The 12453-nt window shown below is 44.1% G+C and overlaps 2 protein-coding genes across 2 annotated transcripts in view; one reads left to right on the forward strand and one right to left on the reverse strand.

The window, feature by feature from the left end:
- slx4ip (SLX4 interacting protein) overlaps nt 1-5075 on the forward strand; it is a 32339-nt gene extending 27264 nt beyond the window's left edge. Inside the window, exons 6-7 of the mRNA XM_076743899.1 lie at nt 4084-4190; nt 4286-5075. Of these exons, the coding sequence (XP_076600014.1) occupies nt 4084-4190; nt 4286-5075 (897 nt within the window). The remainder of the gene's footprint in view (nt 1-4083; nt 4191-4285) is intronic.
- A 2217-nt stretch (nt 5076-7292) lies between these two features.
- jag1b (jagged canonical Notch ligand 1b) overlaps nt 7293-12453 on the reverse strand; it is a 28027-nt gene continuing 22866 nt past the window's right edge. The window contains exons 23-26 of the mRNA XM_076743605.1: nt 11002-11241; nt 10240-10371; nt 9844-9985; nt 7293-9243 (exon numbers count right to left, since the gene is read on the reverse strand). Of these exons, the coding sequence (XP_076599720.1) occupies nt 8768-9243; nt 9844-9985; nt 10240-10371; nt 11002-11241 (990 nt within the window). The 3' untranslated portion in view covers nt 7293-8767. The remainder of the gene's footprint in view (nt 9244-9843; nt 9986-10239; nt 10372-11001; nt 11242-12453) is intronic.

Consider the following 12453-nt stretch of genomic DNA (forward strand, 5'->3'; position numbering starts at 1 on the left):
TTTTAGACCACTTGTAGACTATTTGGTCGTATCAGAGCATTGCTTTGAAGTGCAGCTGCATTAAAAGATAACCAACATAATCTTCCTATCTGTGTTTCTACCTTATCTTAGATGACAGAGGAGAAGCTGTTCATTCCCTGTATTTTATGGAGCTTGTAGTTATCTTTTTGAAGTTGTTTCCAGGAGTCATCCAGAGTTGGGGCAAGCTATGAGAATCTGTACTGGTATCCTTTTAAAACCAAATGATTCATTCTCTCTGCTCTCCTTGCCCTTTTGCCAGGCTTATCTCTATAATCTGACATCCAGATGTGCTGTCTTGCTGCAGCTCCCGTGGCGGAGCCATGTTGTTTTGGAGGCTCCAGGGCCGGGGAGGGCACTCTTGGTCTACTTTACGTGTTGCATCACGAGAAGTGTTTTGCAGCTTTGTGTGGGGGCGAACAGACTGGCTGGCGGCGGTCGGGGGGTTAAATCCTTGTTGCAGAGGGAGAGGTGGTGGCGACGGCGGCGGGTAGAGGTTCTTATTTACGACTGTCCCTCCCTCCTGTTTCGTGGGACACTCTCCAGCTATTGGGAGTTTGCATCATTCCGTACAAGATTAGGCCACCTCGGTTCCCACACAATACTTACTGTTCTATTCACATAGCATGTGATAATTCTAATGTTCATGCACCAACTCTCCCTCTCTCTCACTCTCTCTCTCTCTCACTCGCTCTCTCTCTCTCTCTCTCTCTCACTCTCTCTCTCTCGGGCTTGCTCTCTCTCTCTCTCTCTCTCTCTCTCTCTCTCTCTCTCTCTCTCTCTCTCTCTCTCTCTCTCTCTCTCAGGCTTGCTCTCTCACTCTCTCGCTCTCTCTCTCTCTGTCAATCTTTAATCCCTCCACTTTCTTCTCCTGTAGTTGCCACATACAGAATGTCTAACCCCTGGATCCCTAGTGATTATAACTCATGCACCATCTCGCTCTCTCTCTGCCTGGCTTTCTATCTTTCTGCTTCTACTTGCTATGTATATCCAACCTCTTCCTCTCTTCGTGCTTCTTCCTTTCCATCAATCTGTTCTTTCACTCTCTCTCTCTCTCTCTCTCTCGTTCTGTCTCTCTTGCTCTTTTGAAGTTGTGCCGACAGGAACAGAGAGGCACTAAGCTTTCCCAGAGAACCTCCCATTGGCTTCTTGTTGATTTTTCTTTCAAGTTCATTTTCAAACAGCATTTATTCATATTAAACAGTCGAGAATACATATCAAGGCATTACAATGCAAATGATGGCACCCACGTCTTTCTCAGAATTGTTGTTGTTGGGGTGGGTGTGTGAGTGCGTGGGCAAAGGCAAGTTTGTATGTGTGTCACTGTCCCAAATCCAAATCCAAGGCTGGCCGTAGCTCTGGATATGAGAGAGCGTAAAGCCTGAACCTCTGCCCACACTCTAGCATGACTCTATCTCTGAACAAAGGGCAGCCTGTGGAGAACTTCCTGTGTGAGGATTCTTGCCTTTGTGGGCAACAGAGACTGTTGAGGTCAGGCGATATTACTCTGGGGGGTGCCTCTTCTTTTGTTGTACTCCCCTCTAAACACTACTCATTCTGTAGTATCTTGTCCCTTGTTTCTTGTCGTCTCCACCTACTTCCCTGTTGCCCAGCCTCCTTATTCACTCCCCTCCCTCCGTCTGGCCTCTTTATTCTGTCCACCACAGACCAGAGTGCAGTTGCTAGGTCTCAACACCCAATGTAAACCCACAATGCCCCAGCTTACCCTTGCAGCTTGGGACAATTATTTCTTCCCCCTTGTGTTTCGAGTCATATGTTGTCCTGGTATCATGACATGTGGTAAAGGACATTAATGATTTTTTTCTCTGTGTTCACAGCAACTGGTGGATGCCAGAGCTTACCACATTGGCTTTCCCTGCCCTAGAGTGCACATTGATCATTTTACCAACCAGTTTATGGAACACTAACGATCTGAAAAATGGCTGATATTAAATAAACATAGCAGCCACAGCCTTGAATTTTCCAAGATTTAACTTGTGTCTGGTTGTATTTTCCCACTGCAGTAGTCTATAGAGTGTTTTTAGCCATGCTAGCGGCACAGCTTTACGGATTGCTATGCTGGTGTGTCAGTCAGTCCACCACTTTGGTCCAGACTGAAATATCTTAACAGCTATGTGATGGATTGCCATTACATTTGGTACAGACACTCATTGTGGCCAGAGGATGAAAGGATGTATTAACTTGTAATAACCCTTAACTTTTCATCTGGTGCAGGGGTGGGGAACCTTTTTTTCAGTCGAAGGCCATTTACATTTTTATATCATCCTTTGAGGATCATACTAAATTACTGAACACATATATCACACTAACCTCTGTGATGACTAGAACTGCTTCTCTTTGGTGAGGCATCTAATGTCAGACCTTAGTGATGATGATGATACTCGCAGACGGTTTTCCAGGTTTGGGTCAGTCATTCTTGACTGGAACTGAGTCTTAACAAGAGTCAGTTTTGAAAAGAGCTGCTCACAGCAGTTGACTCTTGCTTTGCAGGTCAGTGGTTTTATGTTGTAGGCTGTCAGGCACATCAGATGGTTCCACATCAGCAAATATGTTAAATTCCTTTTGTTTACTGTTTATGTCCAGAAATCTCTCACCAAATGCGTGAAGGAGTTTTCGCACAGCAGCATATTCACATGTCATAGCAGCTTTTGTTCTTGCGGATTAGGAAAATGCACATTGTTTCCTTGCCACAGCTTTAATTTCACTTCAAATGATTTCACATTTTAGAGCAGAGAGCTGAGAAGCTGCTGGAACTTGAGGTTCAGCTCTGAGAGGTAATGTCCATGAAGGTCAAATCACACAGACACTTGCTATCACTGAGTTTCCTCATCAGGTTTTCTTTTCATCTCTTTGAATTATTCCAGACAAACTGACATTTTGGAATAAATTGACTTTGGTGTTAGCAGCTCCACAGCAGCAAAAAGGCTTTCCTTCACAAATTCTCCTTCAGAATGAGGTTTCAGCTTCTTAGCTGTTAGCTTGCTCACTGCAAAATTTGCCTGCATAACGCAGCTGCTTGTTGGGTGGAGCATTAATTTTATCCAAACAGGTTTGTCCTTGTAAAACTTTTTTTTTTTTTTTTTACTTTGATTGACAGGCTGTCAACCTTTAAGTTCTGCTCAATTTGCCAGCAGCGTTACCATTAACCTTCATTAGTGGCCTGTTGAGGGCATGTGTTGGTGAGATCCAATCTTTGGCCTGTTCCTTGTTCTGCTCCAGAGGGTCCCCTCAGTATGTGGGTACATTAGTTAACCATTTAAACCAACTATAAATGTGCATTTTACAGATGGTGTAAAGGTTTTACATGATTAATTATTCATATCTGAAGCCAAGAGTGAAGAAGAGACTGTCTGCATTTAAACAAAAGTGCTTCTTCAGCCTACTAACCATGAGGTTACCTCCACCAAGCTGTTTTTATCTTAACTTCTGTCGTCTGAGATGCTTTTCACCTCATTTTTGCATTTTTCCATTCACATGTATTTTCCTCTGCCTCGCTCTTTCATCTTTTAAGTGATCCTTCTTTAATCGCCGTTTTAGCTTGTCAACATGGTTTCACCGTTTAGTAATTGTGCCTCAAGCTTCAAGTATCACTCCAAACCTCACACAGCGAAGGCTATGAAACACATGTCACACTATGACAAGCCGGTGATTATTTGCTGGAGCCTTTGAGGTGGTTTCTTTGGACAGTATTAAGTGGGGCACTAATTCTTTGTGCCAGCTTGGGTGTTACTAAGCATCTCTAAAGACATTATAGAAAACATTCCTCCTGTACTGTATCATAGTTCAAAAAGTGAGGCGGCAACACTATTTGGAATTCAGGAGAGTCAGAAGATAATACATTTATATGAACTCTGTTTTTCACATTGGATTATTTTGTCTTTTAATTGTATTTATTATATTATGATTTCTCCAGCAGTCTAGTGAGTGTTTTTTAATGCCCAACAATGCCAGATGATGACAGCAGTCTGCTGTGGAGCCAAACCTTTCCAGGGCATGCCAGGAATAATATTTTTTGTTTACATCGATTCTGTTTGTCCTCTCTAGACTGAGCTGAGCGAACAAAGCAGATCGGAATATTTTTCCAGAGTGGGAGAAACCCAAGAGGCTTTAAACAGCCCCACAAAAACAAAGAAGACTGCGCTTCAAAAGATGTAAGTATGATCTAATGTAGAACTTTCCAACCCCACCAGTCAGAGAGGACACTCAAGTATCTGTTCATATCCTCCTATCCTTTTAACTTTTTCAGAGCCAAACAAGCTAGAGTCCAGCGAGAGCGATGTGTTTCCAGTTCAGAGGATCAGCAGATTGAGCAGAGAGCTTGCCCCAAATACCAATCAAGGGAACTTGGAGCTGAAGAGTCAGCATCAAGCTCACAGGAGACTGTGTCCACCCCTGGACCCGAGGCCCTCCCAGAGGCAGACCACAAGGTGCCTCTTTCCAGTGCCTTAAATGAAGCTGTGGCTCCGATTGTGACTACTCGAAAGCAAGGCCTGATCCTGGAGCAGCAGACTGAGACAAGTCTTCCAGACAGCATCAACCCAGATGGGGCCTCAGTAGTCTGCCTCCACGAAATTAGTCAGGAGACCAGCAAGAGCAAGAGGTGCAAGCCGAGCGATGTAGGGGAAGACCCTCACCCACAGAGGGCCAAGAGGACGTGCCTTGGAAGACCTCCAGCCACAGTGCAAACTCACTCCACCGAGTGCTTCACACAAACATCCAAGCATGACCTTCTTCCTCTGCCGCCCCTTCCTCCAGCAGAAGCCAAGGCAGAGTCCAAGGCTTTCCCAGTCTCCGAGTGCAAGAAAACCACACTGGAAGTAGAGCTGCTTACTCTAGGGAAACGGGCCCAGAGGCTCCCCCTCACAAGCAATAACACGGCACAGACAAACCAAAACAGGCTGGCCGCAAGTCTGAGGGGCCTATCTGTCAAGCCTGCATCCTCAGGCTCCTCTATTAGTTCCAGATCCACACTCGCAGAGGAGGGGAGTGAAAATGCGCCCAGAACCTCTAGATTACGACGACTGAAGAGGTCCTGAGGGGGAGAGGCAAGCTACAGTAAAGATGTTTGACGCCACAGAGATAGAGATGATATTGTGTCAGGCTACATGTTTACCCCATGCAGCCTCCTCAGATGTCATGCATTTGTACACGTGTCACATTTTACTACAATATCTATTCTTTTCACATGTGCTGCACATACAGAGCGCGCGCGCGCACACACACACACACACACACACACACATACATATACATATATACACACACACACACACACACACACATTAAATGCTGAACATATTATGGCAATTGATACATGAGCATTTGAGTTACGCTTTGTCAAATACTTGAAACAGACCTTGCCTCCACCCATAAGTAGTGGTGGTCAAGAGAGGCTCGCAAATGAAAGTCAAAAACCTTTAATTGGAGTCTAGATTTGGTTTTGTGTTAAAGATTGGGGATTTCAGACAGGCAGGAGCCATGCAGTACGTCATGGCTTTCAGTCTGAAATACTGGCTCCTACGTGTCTGAAAACTGTCCAGTTTCCCCACTGAGGCTCTGGTGTGATTGATTGCTGTTTCCAGATTTATTTCATCACCCCATTCTCAAAAATGTACGGTTGTAGTTAGATTTCATTCATATACAATTTGCTTAATACTTAGTTGCTAAGCACCTTAAACGTGTCTTTAAAAGCTGAGAGTAGATTATGCAGCTCTTAAGTGAACTTGAACCAAATATGTGTGGGTGTTTGAGCATTATTGAAATATTAGTGGTTTTATGTGGGAATAGCAGGACGTCTACAGTATCACAGGTTCAAATGTAGCTGCTGTCATCGCCCCAACACTCGACAGGGCTGCTCATATCACTCAATTTACCCTGGCCCACAGACAACATGGGCCAATTAGGGGCCAACAGTCACTTATACCCCAATGTAAAGCCCAAGATGTCTGAATACATTATTTTCATTTTACTGGAAGACATTTTCTGATTAAGATACATTTGTTTTTCCCAGGGAGAAAAAAATCTTTCTGAATCTTTGTGGGACAATGCCAACAGGCTGATAATTGTCAGGAAGCAGGATGAAATAACATAGATCTCTGCGCATTGCTTTGCTCACACACAGTCCAGACTGGCAGCCAACAGTCAGTCACACCAGGGCTGCACGATATGATAAGTGTTTTTATTTAGTGCATTTCACTTTCAGTGAAAAAAATCCAACAATGATGATTTTTGCTGGGGTCTGTACAAAACAAGCATGCTCCCTCACATCTGGGGGATATGATTCGTAGGCTGGGGCGTCTCAGCAGCACCGCAGTGCTTCATTTATAATGATATGTTGTGACACATTTTACCCTTATCAAAAATGTTTTTAATCTCCTGTGATTTGGATATTGCACTTGGCCACAATGTAATTTCAACAATATTTATTAGTTCAGCCCCAACTCATACCCCCATGTAAAGCCCAACACGTTCCACTTGATGACACGATGTTGCTTGAATACCTTGCTTGTTGATTTTATTTTCCTGGAAATGTTATAATATAAATGAGTTTGTTTTTCATTGGGAAAATGTGGAAATATGCAAATATGGCTGATAATTCTCAGGAGGCAGCCAGCATGAAATAACATGTAGATCTCTGCACATTGTTTTGCTCACACACAGTCCAGACTGACTGATGGCAATTTGACAGCGAGTCTGTCCAACAGCAGTGATGTTAATAAACCAGTGCTTCCCTGTTCCCATTCCCTGTCAGTATTCGAGGGTGTAACCTGAGAAGCAGACGGCATTTCTGTTCTTATCAAGACCGAGACACTAGGGTGGATTAGTGAAACTCACCCAACTGCTATAAGTACCAATATGTTTAAGGTAATTCTCAAGAGGTGTTGATAATCTCTTGTCTTGCCTTTAATCCTTTTAAACAGATTCTGCAGAGGAGTAGGTCTTAAAATCACTTCACTGTAGGCTTCTCAGGCCTAGTTTGAAAGGTTTTAGTTAAGCCTGCTACTTAAACCAGACCAACAAGAGCAACATTGTCTGAGGATCATGAGGAGCGAGGGTATTTTCATCTCCAGGATTGACTTAATACGGCGATGGCTTGCTACAATGTAATTAGCTGTAAACACATTTGGACAGAGACCTTGCTCAAGTCTATGATGTCTCTCCAGCAGCGGTTCCCACGCCAGCTGCATGAGAAACCTTTCATATGCTCTGACATGTTTGGCTTGATGCATCACAGACAGACGCTTCACTCGCTCTCCAGAACAAAGACAACTTTAATTCTCTTTTCATACAAAATATTTAATAAATATGACTTTCAAAAATATATTGCCAGATCAACACATAATTCTCAAGTTTGTAACACAAAGTCAAAAATAGGACAAAAATGTTGCCATGATCTCAAAGGGTTAACAAATGAGATAAAACATGTTTGTCTTTAAGAGCCTCATTTTTAAAAAGAAACAAATGTGCACAGAAACAAAGCAGATTCTTGCCGAGCAAGGCAGTGTATTTCATCCGATTCTACAGTGTTCCCATTGCCCCCCTACTGTTCAAGTACTCATGGTCTAGCTTATGATATTACGCTGACTAAAGCAGATGGGAATTCTGGCGTGTCATATTGATGTGACTTGTCTTGCAAGTTGGTGGATTTTTGACAGCCTTTGAAATGTGTCAATGGGTTAAACTGAAGCTGCTGGAGGATTTTTGTTCCCTTAAGTATTAAACCATCAGTGGCAAGCAATATGTCTGCCACCATGTCCATCCTTTGCAGCAGCCGTGAGCTTTTGTTGTCCTAACCTCACTTGCCTTCAATCAAGGTCCTGGCAACAAATAATGAAATGTCAAATGTGTGAAAAAAAAAAACAAAAGAAAAAAAGTATTTCTTTCAGGCGAAAAAGTGCCCATCCTTTGTCTTCTTTGAAATTTGGCTTTTATAGAATGCGTTGAAAAAAAAAAAAAAAAAAAAATTAAGTCATTGAAAGAAATGGTAGGCTTCCACAGCTATCAAAACCTTCAAACTAGACAGAACATATAAATAAAAAGGAATGATATCTTAAGGCTCTTGATTATTAAGTTAATAAATCAAATATACACAATGATTAATAAAAAAATGTACATATCTACATGTTCTAAATTGACACATAAATTCTTCATATTGGCAGCAACTGCTGACATTGAACCCTCCCCTCCCCCTGCCCCCCTCCTCCCTCCAAAGAAAAATAAAAATAAATAATAAAGTTGATCTTTTTTTTTTTCTCATTTGACAGTTGCTTAAGTCTAAAGCTGAAAAGGCACTTTTCTCCAAACGGAACTAGAAAGAATTCAAACACATACTAAAGGTCATTAGCTCTAGTGATGAACACGTCGGGTAGTTTTAGTCATTGTACAACAATTACACCAGGCGCCCCTTCCAAGTGTCCACTAAACTGAAAAAAAAAAAAATGGGCGGGGGGGGGGGGGGGGGGTGAAATGCAGAGGAGGACACTTTTGCAACTAGTTCTACAGTGAAATGTATACCAGTGCCTTGTGTTTCCAGCCAACCAAAGCAACTGTCACTGCCAGTGTAAGCCAGCTTGTCAAAACTTAAATTAACACGGGGAATATCTGAAAATACTGAGGGGTCACGACTGACATGACAGTTTACTAACTACACATGCCAAAGCTCCCCCGTTTCACCCACCACCGGGGTGTGAAGGCATAAGGCTTGGTTGCACAGCAACACAGCTGTCTGCTATACAATGTAGTCCATCCTGTTTATGCTGTTTGCTGTCTCCAAGTCTCTGTTGTCCTGTTTATTAGTCCAATTAGGATTTTTGGATGTGGAGTTGGGATTGGAGATGGGCGTCTTCTCGTCCCTCTCCACCAGTGTGTATGCTGGCTGTTTGGCAAAGCGGCCCTTCTGTAAGTGCCTCTCCTTGTCGTCCTCATCCCCCTCGGGATGATTTGTCCTTATTTTGGCAATGATGGAGTTCTTGTTTTCGTAGTCTTTGATGGCCACCGTGAGGCCCACGTGCTTCTCTATAGGGTTCTTGATCTGGTTTAGCTGCTCCCGGACGTTGTTGGTCGTGTTGTCCTCGGAGACAGTGGCCGACGTCCCGTTGTGGTTGCTCTGTTTCCGCCGGCGGCGCATGCACCACAGCAAAATGGAGACCAGCACGAGGACCCAGATGACGATGAAGATGGAGCTGAGGAGTGGCACTAGGTAATCTGATGGAAAAGAAGAGGATCACAGGTCAAAGAGATGCCACAAATGGAAAAGAATGAAGTCCCAGGTCAACCATACACAACAGGTTTTATTATAGTACTACGTCAAGGTTGCTAAATCATTAGCATGCTTTCGCCGGTGCAACCTGACCTCTGAGGTCTGAACAGAGGAGGAGGCTGTTTCTATTTGGCTGTGGCGGCAGTCTGCTGTCACTGTGTTGATGAATGGTGGACACATGCAGGAGTCTTAGGAGTCACAGTCCAGCCAGTCACAGTGCGAGCCAATCTAAATCCACGAAGCCGAGCAGCTCTGCTCTTTCCATCGAAATGTTGGCTAGATTCTTTTTAAAGCTCCATTACAACTGCCGTGAGATGGCAGACCTGGGCGGCCCGAGTTATGTGGGAGGTTCGGAATTATTTTTCACACATGCACGTTTTTCTGTGGTACTCTGCATTGCTGCCACATCCAGGGCTCAGTTCTATCTCATCAGATAAAAAGGCAAAACAAAACAAAAAAATCCTCCCACTTATTCCTACACATGCAAGTGTGTGCAAGTCTGGAAACATTAAAGGCAACAACCAGAGCTTGGAGGCGGTTCATACCAGTTTTGCTGGGGCTTGGCACGCGCACCTCCGCAATGGAGGTGATGATGGTGTTGTTACCACTGCGTTTGCTAACCAGGTCGATTATCCTGTCTGTGATCTCTTTAATGGGGCTCCGGTCCAGGCGATGGTCCTCGGTAGACTACAAGTGACAGGAAGACGGAGAGGTTTGAAATCTGTTGCTTTAAGTTGTAGCTTGTCTGCCACTGTTCACTCGCTGTCAACTGATGACACAAAACAACCAAACCTAAATCCACCACATATCCCATTAGACGATGTCTTAATGCTGTGAAGAATGCATGCTGCAGGCTATAAATCAAAGGGGATTTTTTTTTTTTTTTTTTTGAAAGAGGCAGACAAACATATGGCAGACTGGGAGTGGGAGGAGGTACTTACGATGCAGACGTGGATCTCGTTGCTGGCTGAGAATGAGGGGTCACAGGTTATTGACACAGAATGCTCCAAGGAGAAATTCTTCACTACGTACAAGCGTCTCAGCTGCTTACACACATCCTCCACAGTCAGACCCTGCGCGCGGAGAAGAAATTAAGCAAATGTTAACGCACATGGAAAAAGAATAGAGGGTAATCAAGACAAGAAAAGGAAGGACTGGGCTTGCATTGGCAGTAGGTTCAACATGCTATCTGGTTAGGATCCACCTCATTTGGATAAAAGACCACAAACTCATATGCTTGTCACTATCTGCTGTCATGCTTGTTAGGGAACTGGCGAGTGATGATCCAGTGTGGTGACAGAGTCGCCAGTGGTCCTGTTCAGCTCACGTCCATACGATCCTGAGATTAATCTTGCAGTGTGGTCGGGTTAAGAGGGGATTGGCACGAGCCGCAAAAGTCATGAATGCCTGATTCTCAAAAATGCCAAAACTTGGATGCAGTCAACAAAAAACTGGGAGAGTAGAGAGAAGTATCCCCGCATTTTTTTTCCCTGAAACACATTTAGATATGTGACCGAATTGTTCAGGAGTCTTAGACTAGAAATCCTTCTGCCCAGGAGGGATGGTTGAGCACTTCTGAAAACCTGATCCTTCACAGTTTGCTGCTCCCATTCATTTAAGAGTGGCGGCAGAGCAGGGGCATGAAAAATGACCCCAAAACCCTTTAATTTAATCTCTCCCTCCCTGGTGCCTAGGTAACTCACTCGAGGCATGGTCTCCTTGTTGAAGGTGAAGGTGATGTTGGCGCAGCTGTTGTCCTGGTAACTGGAGCTGGGGTGGCATTTGGTGGGAGGCGGGGGAGGGTTGGTGCGCCAGCACTCGCCGACGCCGAGGCAGGGCTTCACAAAGCAGTGGCCCTCCCTGATGGGGATGCAGCTCTGGCCTGAAGGACACCCGCCTCGTCCTTTGGCACCCATGTGGCATGACGTGGGACCACACCACATCTGGAGAGAAAAACATGAAGGGGAAACCGTGTTGAGATACTGTCACAGACTTTTCTTTAAAATAACAAAGCTAAACACGGCTGAGGCTGATAACAGGCTGGCACTGTGGTATTATTGCATCATCGCAAGGTCTGTGACCTGAGTTAACTTAGAGTAAATCATGGTAACCCTGATTAACCCCCTGATTTTTCATGTAGCAGGACAAGATTTCACTCACTGACCAAAGAACCTGCAAAACTATATTCCCATCAGCCTCTGCTCTACTTTTTGTTTAGTGCTAATTAGCTCAAAGCGCCACTGTGCCCAAGTACAGCCTCAAGAGCCAACAGCATGGCTGTAGCTTCTTAGTCTTGTTTAGTAGGGATTTTAGCACCAAATGCATAGTTTGTTGCCTACAAAATAAATCATAATGAGCTTTATTAGCAGGTCACATTCAATGCATCCCATACTCTGGTTTATTATTAAATACCTGCAAAAAAAAAAGATTAGAAATTTGCCAAGACAAAGTCTGGCATCAAATGTCAGGACAGTTTTATGGTACTGACTGAAATGTGCCTGTAGCACTGAACACCAGGCATTTAATGCCCAGCTCTACACAGGACTGTAAACAGATTAGGAAAATTGAATCAATGGCACCGGTTTTCCCAGTCTAGGATAATAGTGGCTCTGTACAGATTAATTTCTCTTCAATGCATGTAATCCGCATGAAACACACAAGCCTCTGTACTGCAAAAGTACGGTAAAACCCACGTAATTCTGTTCCCATATCAGACTATGTATATCATGGTAGCCTGTACCTTACAGGCCTGGATCATTTTCACCCCATGATGCATTATCTTCCTGAGGGGGGAGCAGTATCAGCGAGGCACCATTGTTCATCTGGTGGTTAGATAGCACGACTTCAGGCCTCTCTGCTGTAGATCAGCCAATCTTCACCCAGTGTAATTTTGGGAGTTTCTGAACTGGCATCTGACACCAATTTCTCACAGTGCCATTGTGTTTCTCTTCAAAACAAACTGCTTCATCTTTGTAAGGAATCTGACACACCCACACCAACTCCACCCACGGCCCTACCTGAGATCTCTGAAGATTGTGAGGGTGCATCCACGCATGCCAACTTTGAGTCTGAGTTTCTAAACATTTATTGCACAGCCGTTCCCCACAGCCCTTCTCCCATTAGTAAACAATGACATCATGTGCTTCACAGCTGTA

This window comes from Chaetodon auriga, chromosome 11, assembly GCF_051107435.1.
Source record: "Chaetodon auriga isolate fChaAug3 chromosome 11, fChaAug3.hap1, whole genome shotgun sequence".
NCBI lineage: Eukaryota > Metazoa > Chordata > Actinopteri > Chaetodontiformes > Chaetodontidae > Chaetodon > Chaetodon auriga.